The 26,506-nt window shown below is 36.4% G+C and overlaps 1 protein-coding gene across 2 annotated transcripts in view; it reads left to right on the top strand.

Moving 5' to 3' along the window:
• The window catches only part of ROCK1 (Rho associated coiled-coil containing protein kinase 1), a 147,714-nt gene that overhangs the window by 102,471 nt on the left and 18,737 nt on the right, over positions 1-26,506 (top strand). For both annotated transcript variants that reach the window (XM_060028767.1, XM_060028766.1), the window contains exons 17-22: positions 8,779-8,885; positions 10,334-10,484; positions 12,513-12,673; positions 14,691-14,875; positions 16,556-16,625; positions 19,207-19,301. In XM_060028767.1, coding sequence (XP_059884750.1) covers positions 8,779-8,885; positions 10,334-10,484; positions 12,513-12,673; positions 14,691-14,875; positions 16,556-16,625; positions 19,207-19,301 — 769 coding nt within the window. The remainder of the gene's footprint in view (positions 1-8,778; positions 8,886-10,333; positions 10,485-12,512; positions 12,674-14,690; positions 14,876-16,555; positions 16,626-19,206; positions 19,302-26,506) is intronic.

Below are 26,506 nucleotides of genomic sequence, written 5' to 3'. Positions count from 1 at the left end.
CAAACTAAAAAATCTATACCCATTAAATCTATACCCCATTTCCCACTCTCCCCAGCCCCTGGTAACCACCATTCTACTTTATGTCTCTGAATTTGACTACCTCATAGAAGTTATTATTTATCCTTTTGTGTCTGTCTTATTCCAGTTAGCTTAATGTCTTCAAGTTTCATCCATGTTGTGGCATGTATCAGAATTTCTTTCCTCTTTAAGGTTGTATACTGTTCCATTGTATTTATACCATATATACCACATTTTGTTTATCAATGGAAGGTAATTTTTTTAATTTATATTTTATTTTTAATTGTAGCTAAAAACATAAAATTTACCATCTTAATTTTTAAGTATGTAAGGTAATATATTTTTGATCATATTGTCCTCATAAAGAAAATGACCTTGGCCCCCATACACTGTTGGTGGGAAGGTAAATTGTGCAGCCACTCTGGAAATTGCCAAGATAGGGAAACAACCTAAATGTCCATCAACAGACGAAAGGATAAAGAAGATGTGGTATATATATACTACAGAATATACTACTCAGCTATTAAAAAAAAGAATGAAATTTTCCCATATGCAGCAACATGGATGGACTTGGAGAGCATTATGCTAAGCGAAATAAGTCAGAGAAAGACAAATACTGTATATCACTTATATGTGGAATCTAAAAAGTACAGCAAACTAGTGAATATAACAGAAAAGCAGGCTCACAGATATAGAGAACAAACTACTGGTTACCAGTGGGGGGAGGGGCAATTAAGAGGTACAAACTACTAGGTATAAAATAAGCTACAAGGATATATTGTACAACCTGGGGAATATAGCCAATATTTTATAATAGCTGTAAATGGAGTATAACCTTTAAAAATTATGAATTACTATATAGTACACCTATAATTTATATAATATTGTACATCAGCTATACTTCAATAAAAAAGAAAGTGACCTTGCTAATACTGGAAATGGTTAGCATTCTTTCTGTTTCAGGATAATTTGTATCAAATTGTAATTTCTTCACTCTCTCAGGCACCCTTGTGATGGAGGTAATGTGAATATTTCCAATTTTACAGCCAGTTACTCAAAAGTTAATTTTTTTTTTTTTTTTTTTTTTTTTTTGCGGTACGCGGACCTCTCACTGTTGCAGCCTCTCCCATTGCGGAGCACAGGCTCCGGACATGCAGGCTCAGTGGCCATGGCTCACGGGCCCAGCCGTTCCACGGCATGTGGGATCTTCCCGTACCGGGGCATGAACCTGTGTCCCCTGCATCGTCAGGCGGACTCTCAACCACTGCGCCACCAGGGAAGCCCTGAAAACTTAATTTTTAAAAGTGCCCAATTCACAAAAGTCTTACTCAAAGTGGAACTAACCAGGCAGAGAAGATTATCACTATTAAAACCTGGGAATTCCTCATGCATTGTTGGTAGAAATAGAAATTAAACTGCAGAAAGGGAATCCCATTGCAAATAAAGAATTCGGTACTTGGAAAGGTTAGGACTAGAGATATCAGCAGCCTTTGTGGTCTTAAAGTTTCCTTTTAGACTCACAAACTGTTCATGGTAATAAAATCATTTTGTTTTCAACAAGATTCCTGGCTTCCACTTCTCACATTTTTTTCTGTTTCTGTCAGCATCAGCATCCATACTACCTAATCAAAACAGATATGCATGGAAGTTGCCAGATCTTTCAGGGAAAATTAGGGGGTGGGATAGTCCATTTTAACCTAAGTCACAGGATGTGAACATAGTTTGGGGTCTCATGGGGCTTGATGATTAGCTGTAATTCTGTGGAGTGAGGTCGGGGTCAGTTTTTGGACTTTGGAAACAAATAAGGATCTCCCATTCGTTCTTAGCTGAGGAGTGCTCTGCAATCTTATTTCTCAGGGACTAGGCTTAAAATAGATCTGAATATAACCAAGAAAGTATCCTCATTATATATATTAGAAAAAGCCTCATACTCCACTTCCTTAAATTGCTTCTCTAGGCCTCTTCATATACAGCTTATTAGCTGTGTGCAGGTCACTTCTTCTGCTTTATTTATAAACCAAGAAGATTAGGTGACCCCTATAAATTCTTTCAATTCTAAAATTCTTTAAGTCTGTGATTTTCCAGATAACGCTGAGCTTGAAGTGCTTGCTTTCAAGGACGAGACCATCATTATGTGTTCATCAACAATGGTTTTAACTGACTCTGTTGTTTAGATATTGGTGAAGTTAAGGAAGATTCATAGCATGACCTATTGTTGATGTTTATCCTTTTTCAATGCTTTCTTTAAGGTTTATTTTTTAATTTAAATGTGAATCAAAGTTCACACACATTAAAAAGCACAAAACTTATATGAGCCTCAACATACAAGGTGCATTGTGGTAAAACATGCACACACGCAAACATAAAATTTTTACGTTGATTTTTTTATGGTTCTTAAGACATTTCAGATCCCTCAGGTATAAATTTCTCATAGTTTGGGAGGCTAGCCTTGTGGCACAGTAACAATTGTTGCCTAGTTGAATGCTCTCCATGTACACTATTGAGCAGAAGCTTCTTCATGTGTTTGGGAAATGACTTACCAAATATAATTGGATAGTATATACTTTAGGTTTTGTGGGCCACATACGATCTCTGTTACATATTCTTCTGTTTTGCTTTTTATAACCCTTTAAAAATGAAAAAAACATTCTTAGCTTCATGTCTATAGGGAAATAGGCTGAGGGAATAGTATATCATAGTGTAATGCACTTTTGTTTTTAACTGTTACATGGGCATTTGGAAATTGTGTAAGTTTTTTACTTGGTATGTTTTTGGATTTGACTTTTGGAAGAAAAACAATAGGTCCATTTTCTAATCTAACCAGTTTTCTAAGACTCCATTTATTCTTTGTGTCTTTGATGATTTGCCAAATTTTGAAACATATTTTAAAAGTTAACACTATGACTGTAGTCTTTTTTCTCATAGCCCCCTTGTATTTCTAACAGCTTTTTTATATTGTTTTATTGAGGTGAAATTCATATAACATAAAGTTAACCATTTAAAAGTGTACAATTCAGTGGCATTCAGTACATTCACAGTGTTGTACAACCACCTTGTCTATCTAGTTCCAAAACATTTTCATTAACCCAGAAGAAAACCTTGTACCCATTAAGCTTTCCTTTCCTATATGCCCCTCTACCTAGCCCCTAGCAACTACCAATCTGTTTTATATCTCTGAATTTACTTGTTCTGGATATTTCATATAAATGACATCATACAATATGTGACCTTTTGTATCAGGCTTCTTTCACTTAGCATATATATATATATTTTTTTTTTGCTGTACGCGGGCCTCTCACTGTTGTGGCCTCTCCTGTTGCGGAGCACAGGCTCCAGACGCGCAGGCTCAGCAGCCATGGCTCACGGGCCTAGCTGCTCCACAGCATGTGGGATCTTCCCAGACCGGGGCACGAACCCGTGTCCCCTGCATCAGCAGGCGGACTCTCAACCACTGCGCCACCAGGGAAGCCCCACCTAGCATATTTTTAAGATTGATGTTGTACCATGTATCAGTACTTCATTCATTTATGGCTGACTAATATTCTATTGTATGTATGCACCACATTTTGTTTAGCTGTTCATCTGTTGATGGACATTTGAGTTGTTTCCACCTTTTGGCTATTGTGAATAACACTGCTATGAAATTCGTTTACAACTATTTATTGGAATACTTGTTTTCAGGTCTTTTGGATATCTAGGTGTAGAATTGCTGGGTCATGTGCTGATGCTGTGTTTAACTTTTGAGGCACTTCAGACTATTTTCCACAATGGCTGAATCATTTTATGTTCCCACCAGCATTGAACAGGGGTTTCAGTTTTTCCACATCCTTGCCAGTACTTGATATTTAACTGTTTTTGGTTATAACCACCCTAGTGGGTATGAAGTAGTGTCCCACTGTGGGTTGGACTTTAATTTCCCTAATGAGTAATGAGGTTGAGCATCTTTTCATGTGCTTATTGGACATTTGTATATCCTTTTTGGAAAAATGTCTGCTCATGTCCTTTGTCCATTTTTTAATTGGGTCTTTTGTCTTTTCGTTGTTGACTTTTAAGAGTCTGGATACTAGACCTTATCAGGTGTGAGATTTGCTAATATTTACACCCCTTCTGTAGTTTGTCTTTTCATTTTTCTAGATAATGTCCTTTGATGTACAAAAGTTAATTTTGATGAAGTCCAGTTTTTGGGGGTTTTTTTTAATTAATTAATTTTTTGTCTGTGTTGGGTCTTCGTTTCTGTGCGAGGGCTTTCTCTAGTTGCGACAAGCGGGGGCCACTCTTCATCGCAGTGCGCGGGCCTCTCACTGTTGTGGCCTCTCCTGTTGCGGAGCACAGGCTCCGGACACGCAGGCTCAGCGGCCATGGCTCACGGGCCTAGCCGCTCCGCGGCCTGTGGGATCTTCCTGGACCGGGGCACGAACCCATGTCCCCTGAATCGGCAGGCAGATTCTCAACCACTGCGCCACCAGGGAAGCCTGATGAAGTCCAGTTTAATATATGTTGCTTATGCTTTTGGTGTCATATCATAATACATTGCCAAATTGAGGATCATGAAGGTTTACCCCTATGTCTTCTTCTAAAAATTGTATGGTTTTAGCATTTATATTTAGGTCTCTGACTAACTTGAGTTAATTTTTGTATATGGTATGATGTGTAGGGGTCCAATTTCATTCTTTTACATGTGGATATCTGGTTGTCCCAGTACCGTTTGTTGAAGAGACTACTTTTTCCCCCACTGAATGGTCTTGGCATCCTTGTTGAAAATCAGTTGGCTCTAGGTATACAGTTTTGTTTCTAGATTCTCAGTTCTATTCAGTTGGTCTATATGTCTGTTCTTAGACCAGTACCACACTGTTTTGGTCGCTGTAGCTTTACAGCAAGTTTTGAAATTGGAAGTTTGAGTTCTTCAGCTTTGTTGTTCTTTTTCAGTGCTGTTTTAGATATTCCAGTCTGCAAGTAATTCCATATGAATCTGAGGATCTGCTTTTCCATATCTGCATAAAATATCTTTGGAGTTTTTATAGGGATTGCATTGAATCTATAGATTGCTTTGGATAGTATTGCCATCCTAACATATTAAGACTTCTAATCCATGAACACAGGATATATTTCTGTTTATTTTGGTATTTAAAAAATTCATTTCAGCATTTATTTATTTATTTATTTATTAGTTTCAGTGTACAAGTCTTACACCTCCTTGGTTAAATTATTCCTAGGTATTTTGTTCTTTTTGATGCTGTTATAAATGGAATTATCTTAGTTTTCCTTTTGTATTGTTTATTAAGTATGATGTTAGCTGTGGATATTTCATAATACCCTGCTTTTGTATATTTTTAATGCAGCGTTGTTTGGTGTGTTAAGGTTTTATGACTTCTGTATCTTCTTACTGGATTAAAATTGTATTATAGATGATATTAAATATATCTGACCTTGAGGGGGTTTTTCCCTTAATTTGCACTTTCCTGTTGTATCTTGCCCGTTTATTTATTTATTTGTTTGTTTATTTATATATATATATTTTTTTAAATTTATTTATATTTTTGGCTGCATTGGGTCTTCATTGCTGCGTGTGGGCTTTCTCTAGTTGCAGCAAGCGGGGACTACTCTTCCTTGCGGCACGCGGGCTTCTCATTGCGGTGGCTTCTTTTGTTGCAGAGCACGGGCTCTAGGCACACGGGCTTCAGTAGTTATGGCGCATGGGCTCAGTAGTTGTGGCTTGCAGGCTGTAGAGTGCATGTTCAGTAGTTGTGGCGCATGGGCTTAGTTGCTCAGAAGCATGTGGGATCTTCCCGGAGCAGGGATCGAACCCATGTCCCCTGCATTGGCAGGCAGATTCTTAACCACTGCACCACAAGGGAAGTCCCCATTCCTTTGTTTTTAATTTTTATATATAGTTGATGGGCCTCAAATTTAGATAGTAGATTTCATATTTGGGGATTTTAACATATTTAGATTTTTCACAGTGAGGTTTTTTTTGTTTCTGTTTTTGAGACTTAATATATCTGTACATATTAAAATAAATAAAAAATATGTATCTGGAAAAATTTTCACAGCATGAACACACCCATATAGAAACTGAATATTACCAGCAGCCCAGAAGTTCCCTTGTACTTCTGCTTAGTCACTAACCCTTTTTCCCCGAAGTAATCACTGTTCTGACTTCTAACACATAAGTTAGTTTTGCTTGTTTTTGAACTTTTGTATATGGAATCATGCAGAAACAGTCCTTTGTTTCTGGTTTATTTCATTCAACATTGTTTGTGAGGTTCATCCGTATTGTTGTATATGGCAGTAGTTTTTTGTTCTTGCTGTATAGTACTCCGTGTATTTTGTATGACCACTGCAATTTATCAGTTATTTTGTGGTCATGTCTTTTAAATCAGATATTCTGATTGCTTCCATTCAGGGATTATTATGAATGATGCTGATGTGAACTTTCTTGTACATATTCTTTGGTAATCATACGTATGCTTCCTTTTGGTATATACTTAGAAGTGGTAGAACCATAGAGTATATTTAGCTTTAGTAAATACATCCAAGTATTTCAAAGTAGGTTCACCAGTTTACATTCACCAGCAATGTATGAGCGTTCTGGTTGTTCCACTGCCTCCTCAAGGATAGTACTCATCCCCACTGAGTTTTGTCAGTCTTACTGTTTTAGCCATTCAGGTGGTGCCTGATGGTATTTCCTTAGGGGTTAGTTTCCATTTCCCTGGTGTCGGAGATTGAGCAGCTTTTCACATGTTTATTGGCAATTTGTGATATGCTCTTCAAGTCTTTTGCCCCCCCCTTTTCTTATTGGATTGTTTGCTTTTTTCTTGTTGGTTTGTGGGAGTCCTAGATATTAGTCCCTTATCAAATTTATGTACCATAATTATCTTCTTCCACTCTGTGGTTTTCCTTTTCACTCTTAAATCCTGTCTGCCAATGAACAGGAGGTCTTACTTTTCTTATTTTTAATGTAGTCCTATTTTTTTTTCTTTTGTGGTCAGTGCTATTTAGTGTGGCCTGTTGAATTCTTTGATTAAATCATGAGGATATTATTCCCTATTTTCCTCTAGAAGCTTTATTGTTTTGATCTGCTTAGGTTATGATCCCTGATATTTTGGTTCTTATTCCTTCTACTGTGTGTGTGTATATATATATGTATGTATGTGTGTATATATATATATATATATATATATGCATTTTAATGTGAAGCTTTTTTGCTTTCATGTATTGTACAGACAAGTTATAGTTTCTTCCTAGCACTTTTTAAAAAATACAATAAATGAGGAAAATAAAATATATTTAACATACCTTTTATAAAGTTACTAGGACTCTAATGAATTCAACCCATATATTTTCATTACTTTGTCTTCTTGAGAGTTGGTTTATATGAACAACTTCTACACAGAAATTCAGTTTAACCTGAGTATACTATCTTTCTACAGATTTTAAAAACCTATTATTTATTATAAATACAGGAAGAAGCATTTTTTAAATAGCACTTTAACATTTAAACATCTTGCCATGTTTGCTTTATCTCTCTCCATACAAACACACACATTCTCTGTATTTTTGCTCAACCATTTGAAAGAAACTAGCAGGTGTTTCTTTCTCCTATATGAAAATATTCCTATGTGAACAGAATGCCACATTGCCTGTGTGTGTAAATAAAATTGCTTCATTGCTGTCTAGATCCTAGAACTAGCCTACCAGACAAGCCTTATCACGTGCCAAAGATTTAATATTCATTTGTTCATTAAAGAACTACTTCAGGGGCTTCCCTGGTGGCGCAGTGGTTGAGAGTCCGCCTGCCGATGCAGGGGACATGGGTTTGTGCCCTGGTCCGGGAAGATCCCACATGCCACGGAGCGGCTGGGCCCGTGAGCCATGGCCGCTGAGCCTGCGCGTCCGGAGCCCATGCTCCACAACGGGAGAGGCCCCAACAGTGAGCGGCCCGTGTACCAGAAAAAAAAAATAAAAAAAAGAACTACTTCAGAAACAGTAAAATATAGGAGGCAGGTTGAGTGTCTTGAAGACTTTGGCAAGTACTGCAAGTTAAACACTAAACTTTAAGAAGTACAAATTTTTTCCGGGTCTTTTAGGGTGCTTTATCCATTTCCCCGTCAAATCTTAGGCCACATTGAATCACAAAATAAGAAAATAGGTTTCTACTTTTGAACTAGACAATATAATTATATTCATATATGTTAGATTCTGCATGTATTAAATTGTGTTTATTAAGTACTTATGCATTAAAAACAAAACGTAAAGCATATCTTAATGAGTAGAGTTTCTAAATATGTGAGTTGCTACCATTGCATGAAATGAGCATCAGGTAGGTTAACACTAAGCTTTGTTAGAGGACTTGAATTCCTTAAAACTTAGTTTCTTTAGTAATGGAGTTTTTCTTCATTAAGTTTAAGAGTAATTAAACACTTTTCAGAATGTCTGATACATAAAAAAGCACTTAAATACTTGCCTTAATTAACATGGGGAAAAGAGCACTCGATTAGGACTCAGATCTGATTTCTGGATGAAGCTCAGGCTTATCTCTTTGACCATCTGTAAAATGAATATATACTAGATGATCTCCAACTAGAATTAACATTTTTATCACTATGTATTGTAGTTATTGTATATACTGCTAAGAAAACACTTAATAAATTTCTGTCTGATCAGGAGATTTTAAACTTTTTTTATCTTAATGATAATGCTGGGAAAAAAAGATTTCTCTTTCAATGACTATGTGACTTGAACTTTTTTCTTACTTGATAGCTCGAATTACATCTTTACAAGAGGAGGTGAAGCATCTCAAACATAATCTTGAAAGAGTGGAAGGAGAAAGAAAAGAGGCTCAAGACATGCTTAATCATTCAGAAAAGGTAAATGATTTAACATATACCAATTATGAGATAGTATTTACTGATTATCAGATATTATAAGATGGTTTTATAAAAGATCATTCATTCCTAATCTTTATATGTTTACATTTCTAGAAGTTTTTATTGTTGGTTGCTGTGTGGAGGTGTATGTGGGTCTTAATTTGGGCTTTTTAGGGTGTTATTTTTTGTTTTGTTTTGTTTTGTTTGTTTTTTTGGGGTCTTTTTTGGCGGTACGCGGGCCTCTCACTGTTGTGGCCTCTCCCGTTGCGGAGCACCGGCTCCGGACGCGCAGGCTCAGCGGCCATGGCTCACGGGCCTAGCCGCTCCACAGCATGTGGGATCTTCCCGGACCAGGCACGAACCCGTGTCCTCTGCATCAGCAGGCAGACTCTCAACCACTGCGCCACCAGGGAAGCCCTAGGGTGTTATTTTTAGTTGTTTGTTTCTACCCTTGAAGGGTATCAGATAACTGATATTATCTGATCATCACAAATTGCTTTGGTTTGGGGATACCTCTTCATACAGAATTTTCCCCCCATTTTTTGTACATGGGTAAGATGAAGATGCTGAACCTTACTAATTATGAAGAAGGAAAACAAAGAATTAGTATGTAGTAGACCATGTGTGCCTTTTCCATTTCGTTAGTAAGAGTTAGCAAAATAGTAAAGAGCATACATAATGTAATTGGCCTTTGCATGTAGAATTTTCATAACAGTCAAAAAATGCCATTGGTTATCCTCTGTCCTTACCTTGCTAAGAAAAGGATTAAATAGGTAATATGCAGATTTAGCTTACCTCCCTGAAATGTTGTAGGTTTACTAGATCCTCAGATAAATGATCAGAAAATTCACCACTTATCTTGTCCTTTAGACATGTTTTGTGTCATTCAGAATAACTTTTTGATGTTTAAGTCTGGTATAAGTTTGGAAATAGGTTGAAAGAAGAAGAGTAGAAGTATCCAAACAGGAATGGAATACATGTTGACATTCTTTTGTCAGAGCAAGGTAAATCTAGGTGTAGATGCAATTGTAAATAGAGATCAGTTTTTTTTAATGGTAGCAAAAATTTTTAAATGAACTGAAGAATTGTTCTATTCGTTTCTGATCCTCGCAGTGAACCCTCCTGAACATAACAGAACTCTGCCCTGCCATCAGCCATGGCTAATGATTCACATGGGGAAGGGTGGGGGGTAGAAAAAAGGTGATATTTTGCTTTTAATTATATGTGCTTATTATGATTTTTAAAGTAAGACATTATAGATGGTGTGAAATATACAAGAAGTATAAAAATAAAGCTGTGTCTTGAATAAAAGTATTTAAGTATATATGGTGTAACATTTCAAGCCAATGTGATTCATGTATTATCTCTTATGGGATATTAATTAATATAAGATTTAATGATGTGCCTTTTGCACAGCATAGTATATGACTCTCTTTCTCATTTTACAGGAAAAGAATAACTTAGAAATAGATTTAAACTACAAGCTTAAATCATTACAGCAAAGGTTAGAACAAGAGGTAAATGAACATAAAGTAACCAAAGCTCGTTTAACTGACAAACATCAATCTATTGAAGAGGCCAAGTCTGTTGCAATGTGTGGTAAGTGTCAGTTTTAATATTTTCTACATGATTAGTTTTTAAATAATGCCAACAAAAATATTTTGATTTTGATCAAATTTTATTGTGTAGTAGTTTAAACTCTTGGAAATTATAAATGATGATCTGGGAAAAGTGTGCCTTCCTTTTTTGATACCTTCCATTTTTTAAAATGACAATTTCACCTGCTAGTTCTCTTACTCTACCATTCTCTACTCCCTATACTACCCTCTACTCCCTGTAAGAGTCAGTGGATTCTTACTTCTCCCAGTTTTTCAGCCCTTTCCTCAGTTTTCTTCTTCTGGAACTCATTGTCTGTTAATTCATCTGCTTTCTTGCTCTGTACCCTCAACTCTCTCATTCCTTTGTATTTCCACTGTGTTATGCCTCTAAGCACAACAGATCTAGATCAGACTAGCCGGCCACTTTTCATTGCTTCAAATAGTTCTTCAGATGGATGTTATCCCAATGCATTGTCTCCAGCCTCAGGTGAGCTGTCATTTTTATATATGTCACTCATATTAAATAGGTAATATGCAGATCAGTTTTTCTCCTAAACTTTTATTTCTCTCCTCAAGCTTCCTGTGCCATTTCTTTATCACTTTAATTTTAGGTGAACATTCTCCTATTTCAAAAACAAATTGTGAAATCATAGGTGTGAACCCCTCAGAATCTAATTCTCTAACTTAATCAACCTGTCTTACTACTTTACCCATGTTCATTATCTTCCTTCTCATCTTAGAGGAGGGTGATCCTCTTCCTGTCCTTGCCAATATGTTCTAGCTGTATTCAGATCTAGCCTCTTATCTCAACTTATTATTTCTTTTTCTCCTCTTTATTCTCAACCTTTTTTCCTCCACTGAATTTCTTCCTGTTGTAAACATGTACAAGTCTCTCCCATCTTAAAAAAAAAAAAAAAAGACAAACCCTTGCAGCAACCTGTGATCCTTACTAATTGCCACTGTTTTATTCCATTCATTTATAGCCAAACTTATAAAAAGATGTCTTCCTTTTCTTCACCTTCTACTCACTTCTTAACCTACTGTAACCTGGAAATGTTACCTGGCGCCTTAAATTCAGTTTATTCAAGGGAAAACGTGTGACCTTATCTATCAGACCTGCCCTTACTCCTATTCTGACTGTCTTGGTTAACGGCTGTCTAGTTTTTATGAGCCCAGGCTTGTAATCAGACAAATCTACTTTGCCTTTTAGCCACTCTGTATTAAAAAAAAAAAAAAATTAGGTGGGAAAATGCATCTAAACTGCCTGTACATAAAAAGCTTTCAATAAATGGGAGATATTATCATGGTTATGGATGATGGTATTCAACATCCAGGGGCCCAAGCCAGAAATCTGGGAATTATTCAGGAAGCTCCATTCTGATGGTTTCTATTTTGTCACCTAGAGGACAGTCTGAAAGTGAGAAAGCAGACTTATTAAGTTTGAAACCTGATGGTGCAACTTAAGAGTTGCAGGACCCTAGAAAATTAACCTTCAGAACCTTAGTTACCGTATCTCAAAAAGGGAACCTCACTGTAGACTAATATCTTCTAATAATAATTAAAATAGGTATTATACTATCACGGAATCTTGTCTGAGTTGCATAAATTAAAGTTTGCATCACAGCCTTAAGCTTCGGAAACTTTTCTGGAACAATGCCAGGTATAGATTAATAACCACAATCTTATTTTTCTACTTTTATCTGAACTACCTCCATTCTTCTCCTTAGATACTCCACTTTTTTCCAGCTATACTTTCACCTTCTGGTCTGAAAATGGCACTGAATAGTCTCTCAGATCATTGGTCAAGGGATGGATTTGGAAGATTCATTATATTTTATGACTCTCTTCCTTTAGAGATCCCACTATACAAATAATTCATAATGTTAGAACTTCTATAACGAATAGCTCTAAAAGAGTCCCAGTATAAAAACAGTAGGGATTTTTGGCACCTAGGTGTCTTACACAGCCCATGAAAGTGAAAAGCATGTCTTTGTCTTTAAATGTATGTTTATAACTTTTTCTTTCACAGAGATGGAAAAAAAGCTGAAGGAAGAGAGAGAAGCTCGAGAGAAGGCTGAAAATAGGGTTGTTCAGATTGAGAAGCAATGCTCCATGCTAGATGTTGATCTAAAACAGTCTCAGCAGAAGCTAGAGCATTTGACTGAAAATAAAGAAAGGATGGAGGATGAAGTAAGAAAAATAATACTAATTTTGTTCATCTTATAAAAGAGAATATCATTGTTATGACTAAAAAGTCATTATCTATAATTTAAACAACATGGTGGAGACTTTAATAAAATAACTTATATGTATCTGTGTTCACTGCTGTAAGGTCACCACTATATCCCTAACTCCTAAAATTTTCATCTTCGTATAGTGAACATTCACACCATAGGTTCTATACCATTTTGCACTGTGACAGTACAACTGTAAAGAAGTGTCACAGCTCCTCCCCTGAAGAAACTGACCATTTGCTTTTTAAGAGAGAGAGAGAGAAAAAAAAAAACTTCTTTATTGTCAGGTATCCAGTAATCCCCAAGAGGAGCATTGTTTTTAGATTTCAGAAGAAGCATTAAGCTGTGGAGTCTTGCTTGAAAGACTTGCTTGAAAGCAGTAAATAAAGAGATAAAATGATATTATATCCTAGTGATTGGTATATGTACTTTATTTTTAAAATTTATTTATTTTATTTATTTATTTTTGGCTGCATTGGGTCTTTGTTGCTGCACGTGGGCTTTCTCTAGTTGTGGTGAGCGGGGGCTACTCTTCAGTGCAGTTTGCGGGCTTCTCATTGCAGTGGCTTCTCTTGTTGCGGAGCACAAGCTCTAGGCACGTGGGCTTCAGTATTTGCAGCACGCGGACTCTGTAGTTGTGGCCCACGGGCTTCGTTGCTCGGCGGCATGTGGGATCTTCCTGGACCAGGGCTCGAACCTCTGTCCCCTGCATTGGCAGGCGGATTCTTAACCACTGCACCACCAGAGAAGCCGGTATATGTACTTTAGAAATTATAAGACCAAAAATAATTAGTTCACATATGTAAAAGAGTAATTACAGAATGCTTAAGGAGATAGGTAAGTGAGGGACAAAAAGCGACTTGATCAAACCAGGAAAGGAGAGACATATTGAGTAGTCATGGGGGAAACCTGGAGGGCAAAGTATTGATAGTTTTTAAAACTATAAAGCTATAGATGAAAACACTCTTTCAGGAAAAGTAATCTGGTAGTGGTATATAGAATGGACAAGAAAGAAGAGAGATTAGAGATACCTAATAGAGCCAGCATGCAGGAAGAATATGTGTTGAAAATTTGGGAGATAATATTCAGTAATTTTAAAATGTAACTTTTGACCACGTGTTATCTGCCTAGCCCTGTGCTAGGAGTTGGGGTATGGAATAAGACAGCTATGGTCTTGACTTCTGTGGAACTTAGAACCCAAAGGGAAAGACAGATATTAAAATTGAATTATAAGCATGACATATTTAAAGAGGACATACCAAGTAGGAGTGTTAGGACTAATCACATCCAGGAGGTAAAGGAGGCCTCACTAAGGGTTTGGCATTTAAGAGCTGAAGAAAGAATAAATGAAGAGGGAAAGACAGAGAATAGCCTGTGCAAGAACTGTGTGGTGATGGAGAGTTTGTCACACTGGAGGATCTGAGGAGTATGATTGGATTCAGAGAATGACCAGTGATAATGCTAGGAAAGTAAACAGAATAGATCATGAAGGGCACTGTAACCACTGTAAGAATTTTTCGTTTATTAGTCCTAACGCCTAATAAGTACTTGATAAATATTTATTGAGTTGAACTAAATATATATTCAATTTGTTTTATAAACTCTAGAGGGTTGTAGATTAGAGTACAAACATTTATGAAAGAACAGGTAAATTTAAATACCATTTAGGAATGTCCCCCCAAAAGTGACTTTTATACTCACCTTCTCCAAAATTTCCTTACAGGTTGGGGTACAAAGAAACCAGATTTCTTTTCCCTCCAAGATCTCACATCTGAAATTTGGGAATTAATTTGATTTAACAGTAAATTCTGCAGTAATAAATGCATAGAACTGTGGAGACTCATTACAATACTAATATTTTCTCCTTGTATAAGGAATTATAATGTACTTGAGATTTGATTAATATTCTTTCAAATGATGTCTAATAAATTACTAAAGAGATTTACAATCCCAATTATTTTTCTCATTCATAGGTTAAGAATCTATCCCTGCAACTGGAGCAGGAGTCAAATAAGCGACTGTTGTTACAAAATGAATTGAAGACCCACGCATTTGAGGCAGACAATTTAAAAGGTTTAGAAAAGCAGATGAAACAGGAAATAAATACTTTATTGGAAGCAAAGAGATTATTAGAGTTTGAATTAGCTCAGCTTACAAAGTAAGTTTCGGAAGTAACATTCTTGATTTCTTTCTTTTTTGTGTTTAGCATTTGCTTATGTGTTTCATATTTTATGTGTGTATAGGTTATGTTCTTAGAGTTTGTGAAAGGAAGATTTAGGAAAAAGCATTTAGAAAAAATAAAAGAATTTATTTGCAAAGAAGGTTTGCAAGGGAGTTCAGGCTTTGGAAAGACAGGCTTACTAAATAAAAAACACAGTTATTTAAAGGGGAAAAAAAGGACATTATCAAGACTAGTGACTTTACAATGTCTGTTTATGGTAGGAAAAACACAGTTTTCTCATATGATTTTCATATCTATGAAAGTCATCATGTTTCTTCACACTAGAATTACAAAAATGAGGAATAACCTTATTATTAAGGATTTAGTACCTTACAGAAAATGTTTAAGGTTTCTCTATTTTAGAGACTAGAATTAGACATGATGGCCCTGTATTTGTTTGTTTGTTTGTTTTATTTTGTTTCTTTGGTTCATCTCAAAGTGCAAAATGTTCTTTTTCTTCTATTCTGAGATGTGATGTGCCCGCTTACTTGAAATGGGGACAAAGCAAGGTGTCAGTATGACTTTCAGAATTTGTATAAGGACATGCTTCAGAAATTTAATATCAAAGATACCTTATGCCAGACCATGAGGTTTTATTTCCTCCAAATTTATGTTATAATGTCTTCATTTGCCAGCTTTGTTTACAACACAGTAATTCTTAGGTAAAATTGCTGGGTTTGATTTTGTTGACTTTATATTGGTGAAATTCTTTTCCCCTTTTAGAGCCACTATTTTTACCAAGTAATGTGTTTTGTAGTTTTCCTCTCCCGAAATAACTTTCACTCAGCATTTAACTAATAATTATTATGTACTTTCTGTCAACCATATGCTGAAAATAAAAAGCTGTTACTATCTAATATGAAAACCTAGCAGCTGCAGATGGAATTGTTCATTGTTGAATAGCTTCTTTGGGTTGCATTGTGTCTCTGTCTTTTTAAGTCCTTTCCTCTCTGTGAGCAGTGTACTTGTCTCTTTATCTGTGTTACTCCTCCTTTGTCAGTTGTTGTTATTGCCGCCCTTCTTACTCCTTACCTGAGTATTCATTTCCACCGCACCCTTGTGCTTAATTGACCATAAAATATAGTACTAAATTATTCTTACTATTTATTAAATATGGTCAAGTTTTTAATAGTCTACTTACAGCATAAGACATTTTAAATGTATCCCTAAGAAAGCTTTTCTTTAGAAAAATTTACCAAAAAATATTTTTATTTTTGCATTGTGGATTACTCCACAATTAATAAGTGACCTTCAGTAGAAAACTGTCCCCTCAACTTTTCATAGTATCATTTAATAAGGAGCAGACAGTGTGGCCTAACCAAACATAACTAGTAAAGTAATACTGTATAATGAAGTATGAGTTTTTAAATTTTTTGGCTGCACCGCGCAGCATGCGGGATCTTACTTCCCCTATCAGGGATCAAACCTGCGCCCCCTGCAGTGGAAGCGCAGGGTCTTAACCACTGGACTGCCAGGGAAGTCCCTGAAGAATGATTTTTTGAAACAAAGGTTACTTTAGTAAACCTTTTTTATTGTAGCAACTTTAAGAAACAAAGAATGATGTAAAGTCTAGTATAAATAGGAGCATTTGTTTACTGTTTTCTCTTTTGTCTAAAGACAATACAGAGGAAATGAAGGACAGATGCGGGAGCTACAAGATCAGCTTGAAGCTGAGCAATATTTCTCGGTGAGAATCATTTTTAACATATAGACTGTTTCAAAACCTGACTTAAAACAAGGTATTTAGATTTTTAATGTGAACTATGATTCTTTTTCAAATGACTGTGAAGTAGTTTTCTCCCCTTCTTTATATCCCCATCTCTGCATTTCATTTCTGGATCTGAGTTGGTGGTCTGTTTAAGTTGTAAAGAAATGACTGTTTTTGTGCAAATATTTCCAGAATTGCTTTCAAACTGGAGCTACATATAAGACTTTGTTAAGGGTTCTGTCTGCCTGGTAGCAAGCTCTGGTGGTTTACAGTGCCAGTATTATCATGTGTGGTTCTTGTATACACATTATAGTGGCCTACATACATATATCTCTAGGTGTAACTACATACAGTTGTGGGTATAACTAATGTTGAGGAGCTTTTTCCTGTTTTAGCCCTGTGTGCACTTTTATGCATCTGTTATCCTTTTTCTCCATAAAAATCATTTTCATATTTGCTGCAGGCCAAGTTATTTTCATTACTACTGTTGATGAGCATTTATAGCTAATGCTTTGAGGCTTTATTGAAACCTCTGAATTTTTGTTTACTTCCTCTGGTTGCCAAGCTTGTGCTCTGCCATTTCAACTTAACATTTATCTACCAGCTCCATTTCTCTTTCAGTGGCAACCACCTTTCCTATGAGCTTTAAGCAGCGTAATTAAATGCATGGAGTTTGAGTTACACTGATAAACATGCCCTAGAAACCAAGTGTGAACAATATTGGAAGTAATGATTTCTCTAGTAAAAAATCTGGATACCATTAGAGCTCTACAGAATTTCACACAATTAAGAGCTTCATGCTCTACTCTTTTCATCTCCTAATAAATATGATGACTTTCTACTACTGTCTATTTCTTCTTGGCTTATTATACTATCATATGTTTTTATGATAGTATAGTATGTTTTTAAATTAAATATGTTTTTAAATTAAGTGTTTTTAAATTAAAAAATAATTCAAGATTGTTGAAAAACTTTTCCCTGAGTGTAAATTAACCTTAACTATTTAGTGTGTGGTACTGACTTCTGCAAAGTGGTCTGTAATATCAAGCACACCTTTTTGTCCCTAGGCTTCCACAGAGTAATCATTCAGTGCCTCCATGTTTTGGGATGGCTGTCAAGTGATTTGTGGTGGTTCCTATGGATTCTTGATTTTTGCCTGTATAAAAACCATACAAAATACTAACCCTGCCTTTAGTTTTGATTTATTCTATTGCTTGTGAGGACTGGGTTAGATGTTGCTAAATTTGATAAGTTATTATGAACCAAATTTAAGATTTTCTTTAATCTGGGCTTTCAAATCAGGTTATTTTTCTTTTTCTCTCTTCATTGATTACACATATAAATTTCAATAATTGAAGTCAGAGAAAAGAGAAATGAGAATCTGATTCCTAAATGCAGAATGGACTATTTCATTTTAGAAATTGTAAGCACTTAAACTAAAGCCAGCCATCATTCTTCCTTCATTTGCATTCCCATGGAAATGTACTTTTCCCCCTAGAGAAGTGCTATTTCTTAGAGGTATAATTCAGTGTACAGTGTAAAAGTAGTACTCCACAGCTATTTGCTGGTCCTTACTATTTTTTTCCTTATCTTTTAGACTAAAAAGGTTGGTTTAAAAAAAAGACATAGACTTCAGAATTGGAAGTTTACTCTGTAACCTCAGCATCTAACACAGTGTGGGTCTAATACTTTTTCATACCTGTTAAATATTTGTTGATGGAGTTGGCAAAAACCTAGTGAATTTTGTAAGAATCACTGTTCTGTACTAAGTATATATTATTCATATGTTGACAGAACATTGATAAATCCTATTTATGGATATTTCTTCTACCTCTCAACCACCCACTTCATCACCCAAGAGAAGTGGTTTCTCTAACATTATTTACTTCAAAAATTGATCTAACTTTTAAATAAGTATTGCTTGCTAAGTTTCTTTATAATGTTTTTCCCAAATCAATACATTTAATATATTTTTGAGGTATAATTTATATATAATAAATTGTACCCATTTTAAGTGGTTGATAAATTCTGACATATGTGTATACTGTGACCACCATCACAATCAACATATAAAACATTTCCTTCACGGCCCTTTGGAGTCAATCTTCTCCACCCACCTCTATCTGCAGGCAACCACTGATTTGCTTTCTGTCTTACTGATTATTTTCACCTATTCTACAATTTCATATACATGGAATCATGTAGTACACACTCTTTAGCACCTGGTTTCTTTCATACAGCTTAACATTTTTTAGGTTTATCATGCTGTATATATTAGTAGTTCATTCCTTTTTATTGTTGAGTAGTATGGGTACATCACAACTTTAAAAATTCATCTGATGATAGATATCTGGGATTGTTTCCAGTTTGGAGTTACCATGAATAAAACTGCAATGAAAATTTATGTATAAGACTTTGTATGGATATATATTTGTATTTGTCCTGGGTAAATACTTAGGAGTGGAATTGTTGGACCATGTGTTAATTGTTTATAAGAAACTACCGAACTGTTTTTTAACCTACCATAAACACTTACTTCTTCTTATCACTTGTTTTGCAGACACTTTATAAAACCCAGGTAAAGGAACTTAAGGAAGAAATTGAAGAAAAAAACAGAGAAAATTCAAAGAAAATACAGGAACTACAAAGTGAAAAGTATGTCCATTTTAGTTTAGAACAAGAATCAGTACTATAGCAAAACATTCTTAAATTTAAGTTTAAAGGTAGAGAATAGATGTGCCATTATTCTGATGACAGTGGAATAGCAAATCTTATTGGGCTAATTCAGAACAAATCAAACTAGATTTAGGCTAAATTTGCCTTTATGGTGAAGAAATAATTTGATACATTAACACTGTAGGGGTTGTACAGAGATTCACTAAATTGTGACAGTAAATTGTTTTCAAGGGTCTCTTAATCTTCAAACATCTGTTTGTATATAAATAGTTCACACTCGGGGCTTCCCTGGTGGCGCAGTGGTTGAGAGTCCGCCTGCCGATGCAGGGAACGTGGGTTCGTGCCTCGGTCCGGGAGGATCCCACATGCCGCGGAGCGGCTAGGCCCGTGAGCCATGGCCGCTGAGCCTGTGCTCCGCAATGGGAGAGGCCACAACAGTGAGAGGCCCACGTACCGCAAAAAAAAAAAAAAAAAGTTCACGCTGTATTTGCAAGTCATCATTTTATGTTAGGTAAAGGTATGCAGGGTCTTCCTCTTAGTATTATAATGCAGGTTAATTTCCATTGCATGTGTGCCTAGGGCCTTATAAGGAGGTGATCTTAGAAAGCTATTAAGTGTAACAACTGCTCATAGCTAGATAGTGTGAGAACAGACATTGAAACTAGTTTTCTCACATTGTTATATTCTTTTCCATATAACCACCTTTGAAAGAAGTAAAAAATTTTAACTTTTATTGTTGAAGCAAACAAATACATAAAATAGCAAAACATGTACAGTTTTATAAATTATATGACAAATATCATTATAACCACCACCCATGAACAAAATCTACCTCAGAAGCCCACTATATCCCCACTTCTGCTTATGCCTCTTCCCTCCCCACCACAAGAGTAATCACTATCCTGATACTTATTTGTTGAAGGAACTGAATCATTTGTCCTGTATAGTTTTCCTCAGTTATGATTTTGCTGATTCTGTTTCCATAGTTAGTTGAACATTTTCGTCATCCTTCTGTGTTTTTTGCAAATCAATGGTTAAATCTAGAGTTTCACTGTTTAGTATGGTAGCCACCAATCACATGTAGCCGTTTAAATTTAAACTTTAGTTAATTAAAATAAAATTTAAACTTTAGTTCCTCAGATGTACTAGTCACGACTTAGGTGCTTAATAGTCTTATATGGTCAGTGTCTACCATATTGGACAGCACAAGTGTAGAACATTTCTGTCATTGTAGAAAGTTTTACTGGACATCCCTAATCTGGAGGCTTAAACAGATTCAAATCTGGTTTTTAGAGGGAAGACTACCTCTGTTTTTAGCAACCATTGGCACTCAGTACTTAGATCCTTAATACATTAGGTAAACTCTAAGGTAGGCACAAAGCTACATTTCCTGGTTTCTCTCTGTGACAGTAGTAAACTACTTTTGTAGAGTATAGTCTGTTGCCTATCATTTGTGTGGTATCTACAATATAATATACAGTCCCAGTTTATATGCATTCACAGTGAAGGGGACACCCAATCTGCTACATACTATATTGTTTCATGGGGTTGATATGTTTTCCCTGGTTTGATCTGTTTAAGAGAAATGTGTTGATCACCACTCTTGTGCTGTGTGCTGTGCTTCATGCCAGTGATATAATTATTAATAAGTTATGGCTCTTACCATCAAGTGCTTCAGAATCTAGTCAGGAAACAGATATAATTAAGGTAGGTAGCTATGACAAAGTGCTATTGGAATATACTGAAGGGGTATATACCTCATCTTACCATCTGGGATTCAGAGAACATTCCCCAGGTGACAACTAAGCAGAGCAGAATTCACCAGGGAATGGGATATGGGTTGAGAACAGTATAGGCAAAAGCCAGTCTGTGATTTGGGAGCAGCAAATGCTTTCATTTGCCAGTAGGGAGACAGTTGGTGACAGATGAGGCTGGAGAGATAAACCTGAGTCAGATTACAAAGGGCTTGTGTGTCATTGGGAATTATCAACATTGAAGAGTGGAAGATTTTATTTTTTTTGCCATTCTCTATTGTATATCCACATCACCTAGATCAGAGCTGGGCAAATAATAAGTATTCAATAAATAGTCAATGAATAAATGAAAATTTAAGCTAGGGGGTTGACAAGATAGGGTTTTAGAAGTCTCCAGTCTTTAGAGAATGGATTGGAGTGAGGCAAAGCTGGGTGGATATAGGGAGTCCAGTTATACTGCCATAGGAATAATCTAGATATACAATTATAGTGGAAGTTGGCAGTAAAAGGATAGGCAAGTGCATAGGAAAAAATAAGAAAGTAGAAGCAATAGGAGTTGTAGATTTGAAGGTATGGGGATAAAAGTTAGGGAAAATTTCAGGTCAGCTCAAGTTTCTGACCAGGACAATTGGGTTGTTGGTAGTGGTAGTCCCTAAGCTAAAATACCAGTTTGGGGGAATGAGAGCAAACAAGGTTATTTCTATTTCACACCTACTGAGTTTGAGGTGCCTATGGGATGTCCAGAGAGAAATGGATACCAGACATTGGCATTATTGCTTTAGAACTCAAAGATAAGGACTTGAAGCCAATTCAACAGTCATTTCTTGCTGAAACCACTAAGATAGATGAGATTTATTAAGACAGTTGTGTTTATCAGGGTTTATGAACTCTTGAGCCTATGATACCATACATGTAACTGGGTTGAAGTTAGTTGGATCTAAGTATCGATAGCATCCATTGCGTGAGTTGTGAGGATTATAACAAACTGAAGAGTTCACGTCCTCAGTTCTGAGCATTTGCTGCCACATGGTAGCACTGACCCAGTATTTCAAGATCTTCTGATTTTTCAAGAGAAGCCAGGAGTCTCAGTTTTTATGTAAAATATTGGCCCAAATTTATTTTTAAGTGTGTATGTGTGTGTGCATGCATGTGCATGCACATGCAGGTACAGAAAGGAGGTAGGAGGGGACATTTATATGGACTCATTTGGCTCTCAAGCAACAAGTTGTAACCCCTAGTGTAGGATAAGGAATGGGCAGAGGAAGGGAAAGTATAAAGTCACCCATAATACAAAGAGGAAAGCAGAGTGGGGTATCACAAATGCCAGGGGAATAGAATATTTCAAAAAAGAGAAAGTGACTTAAAATTCCAAATACTCAGAAAGGTCAAGTAAAAAATAAATTGTCCCATTATATTTAAGGTTGTTATCTTGTTGAGAACAGCTTGTAAATAGTGATGACAATATTGATAGGTGCTATACTGAAGTAGACTGAGACATGAGTGGGAAGGGTAGAAGTACAGAGAGAGTAGAAAGCAGCCACATTGACCTCTTTACTATTCACAAACCAGTCTGTTACTCTTCTGCCTCAGGGCCTTTGGACTTGCTTATCCCTCTGCCTGGAACATTTTCCTCTGAATATCCACATGGGTTCTTCCTTTACACTCTTCAGGTCTAGGCCTAAATGTAATCTCGAGAGACCTTCCCTGAACACTCAAAAATTGAGAATGCCCTCACCTTACTACCTAGCTGCCCAGCTCAGTACTTTCTTCCTTGTTTTATTTTTACCTTAGCACTTATCTCTTCCTAATATATTATAGAATTTGCTTACTTACTCTGTTGTTTTTCTCTTTCCATTCAAACTTAAGCTCAACAAAGGAAGGAATTTTCAGTTGTTTTGTTCTTAACTCTAATTCACTGCTATATGCCTAGCATCTAGAATTGTACCTAGAACATTGTAGATGCTCAGTAAATATTTATTAAATCAAAAAATTCAAGAAACATAGTTGTTAAGGCAAGAAGCTATGGCTGTAGCTGGAGGAGACTGTGAAGGAGCGTCATTTATTTTTAAAGATAGCAGAAATTTGAGCATTGGACATGGCAAGGAAATCAGAGTGGAAAAAGTTGCACATCTGTTCACTGATTCAAACAAAATTTCTGAGCACTTTCTATGGGCCAGATGCTTTTCTAGGCATTTGGAATATAGCAGTGAATAAGAACAAAGCCCCTGCTTATAATCTTATAATCTAGAAGCATAGGGAATTATTGATAAATGATTTCTTAAAGGAGATAGGAGAATAAAAGTGAGAGATTGGCCTTAAACATCAGTAAATACAGGTCTTTTACTATGGAGAGTTGTGAAGGATGTCTGAATGAATGTAGTTGCAGATAATTTATCTGAACCTGATGCAAAGCAGTAACCCCAGATGAGAACATGTTATCCATCTGAAGCCCTGCATTACCACCCCTTAGTATTCATGGACTTACCAATGGCAGTATTTTTTATCTTTTCCTAACTCCCCTACTCTTCTAGACAACTATTTTCTATCTTTTTCTCCTTCCTCAAATCAACAACTTCTCCTTGTTCTCATACTCAGCAAATGGCCTTGCTTCCTGGAAGTCATAGAACATCTCTCTTCCACCACCATAGCTACTAACCTGTTTGCGTCTGTACCTAAAACCCTACCGTCCTTCTGATTCGTGTAAATGGACAAAATTTACATGAATTTACCTAAAGGCAGCCCCTCGACCCCATCCCTTTCTGCCTACTTAAAAGTATGACTCCAATAATACTCTCATCTTTCCTACATCATTTTTTCCTTTCTGTAGGCATTCCTATTGTTATATAAGCATACAGGTAAACATATCCTTAAAAAATAACCTGCTTTTCTTTTTTGTTTTTTTGTAAGCGTTTTAAAATTTTATTTATTTATTTATATTTTTGGCTGCGTTGGGTGTTTGTTGCTGCGCGCAGGCTTCCTCTAGTTGCGGTGAGTGGGGGCTACTCTTCGTTGCAGTGCGCAGGCTTCTCATTGTGGTGGCTTCTCATGTTGCAGAGCACGGGCTCTAAGTGTGAGGGCTTCAGTAGTTGTGGCTTGCGGGCTCCAGAGCACAGGCTCCGCGGTTGTGGCACACGAGCTTAGTTGCTCTGCAGCATGTGGGATCTTCCTGGACCGTGGATGGAACCCATGTCCCCTGCATTGTCAGGTGGATTCTTAACCACTGCGCCACCAGGAAAGTCCAGCCTGCTTTTCTTTAAACTACATATCTACTTCCAGGTAGCATCCTATTTTTTTGCTTCCTTTTGTAGCAAACTTCCTTGAAAAGTGACATACCATTTATCATCAGGTCCTCTTCTCCCATTCTCTCTCGAGCTCACTCAAGACTTTTGTACTTATTACACTACCAAAATAACCCTTTTCAAGGCCACTGGTGACTTCCTAATAGCTAAAAACTATACTCAGTTCTCAGTCCTTATCTTATTTAATAGCAGCAATTGACATAATTGATTACTGTCTCTTGACAAAATTTCTTTATTGGCTTCTGTGACACCAAACACTGTTTTCCTCTTATTGAACTGGTTGCTCTTCCTCACCCTTCTTTGCTCCTTTGTCCTTTCCCATCTCTGAGACCTTTGATGTTTGGAGGACCCAAGGGATCACTCCCTACTTGTTCTCATCTAGCCTCAGGGCTTTAAATAGCATCAATGTACAAGTATATTCTCCCCTGAATTCCAGACTTGTAAATCTAGCTGTCTGTTTGACATCTCCACTTGAGTGTTTAATAAGCATCTTATATGTAACATGTCCAGAAAAAATGCCTTACTCCCTCACCTTGCCAACCTGCTCCTCCCTGTCTTCCCCATGTCAATATTAGCTATTCTGTTATTCCTAGTTGCTTAAATCCAAAACTTGGAGTCATCCTAGACTCTTCTTTTTTTCTTATACTCTGCATGAAATCCATCAATAAATCCTAGCTATAACTAAAAAAACATGTCCATAATATGATCACTTCTCACCACTTTTAACATTTACCAGCTTGATCCAAACTACCATCATCTCCAATCTCGATTATTTCAGTTGCCTCCTAACTGGTATCCCTGCTTCTATCGTTGTTCTCCTTCTAGTCTGATCTTAAACAGCCAGAATGATCTTTTTAAGACAGAATACTCAGTGTAAAAGCCAAAGTCCCTATATTGTTCTAGAAAGCCTTATAATACCTGTTCTCTCTCCCCACTTCTCTTACTATATCTCACAACTTCCCCCAACCCCTCTTCACTCTGCTCACATTAGCTTCCTTCAGAACATTTAGGCACTTGGTATTAGATGTTTCCTCTGCCTGAAGCTGTATTCCCGGATACACTGCATGGCTCTTTTACTTCCTCCATATATTTCCTCAAATGTCAGCTTAGCAGAGAGGCCTCCTTGATCACCCTCTATAAAATAGTGACCACACTCATAGCCTCTTCACCTTTCTTTTCATTGTTCTGTGTGATATACTGTATATTGTTCATTTCTTTAAACTATCTCACACTACTAACGTATGTTTTCTGAGGGCAGGGAGTTTGTTACTGCTGTATGCCTTAATTCTTAGAACAGTGTTTGGCACATAGGAACATTCAAATATTTGTTGGACAAAAACAATTGTCCAAAAAATTATTTTTTGTAGCCACTATATGTCTTCCTCTTTAGGCTTGAGGCAGCCTAAAGTATTTGTATTACTCTCTTAATAGAAAATAGTTGGAAGTCATTCATTCATTCATTTAATAAACATTTATTGTGCACCTACTGTATGTAGGGGTTACAATTATGACCAAGATAACTTATCGAAGACAGGTTCTTTGGGAAGAGCAGGCAAACTGCAGTGATCTGGTCGTGGTCTGAATGTCAATTCTGAAAGGCTTTTAAAATGTAATTCCTAAGGAGCATTTCTAGAATAGTTTACAGTGTCTATTTATAAGTCTTCATAATCTCATTGAATTTCAGAGCTGGAAGGGACCTCAAAAATAATGTAGTTTAATCCTCTCATTTTATGGATTTGATTAAGTTGAGCTCCAGTAAGTATAATGAACTTGCCCAATGTCCCTAACCAATTAGGTAGTGGTAGAATGGGGATAAGGGTCCAGGCCTGGCCTCTTGATTTATAAGCCAATGACTTTTCTACTGTGCCATGCTGCGTTTCATTCCAGATCCCAACACATTCCCTTCTAGAAGTAGACCTCTTGCCATTGTTTTATTACCTTTTCCTTAGTTAAGCAAAATAGCAGGTACAAGGTTAAAGTGTCCTTTGCTTTTATAGTTTTTCTAAGTGTGAGAGGTTAGATTCATTACTTTCATAGGAAGTCTGTAATGGATTCAAGGTTTATTTTAAGCAATAAAATACTTAATTCATTTTATCATTTAAAAAGAATTGTGTTTTTAAGCATATGATTA

This window comes from Delphinus delphis, chromosome 13 (assembly GCF_949987515.2).
Source record: "Delphinus delphis chromosome 13, mDelDel1.2, whole genome shotgun sequence".
Taxonomy (NCBI): Eukaryota; Metazoa; Chordata; class Mammalia; order Artiodactyla; family Delphinidae; genus Delphinus; species Delphinus delphis.
This window is presented reverse-complemented; position numbering and strand designations above follow the sequence as displayed.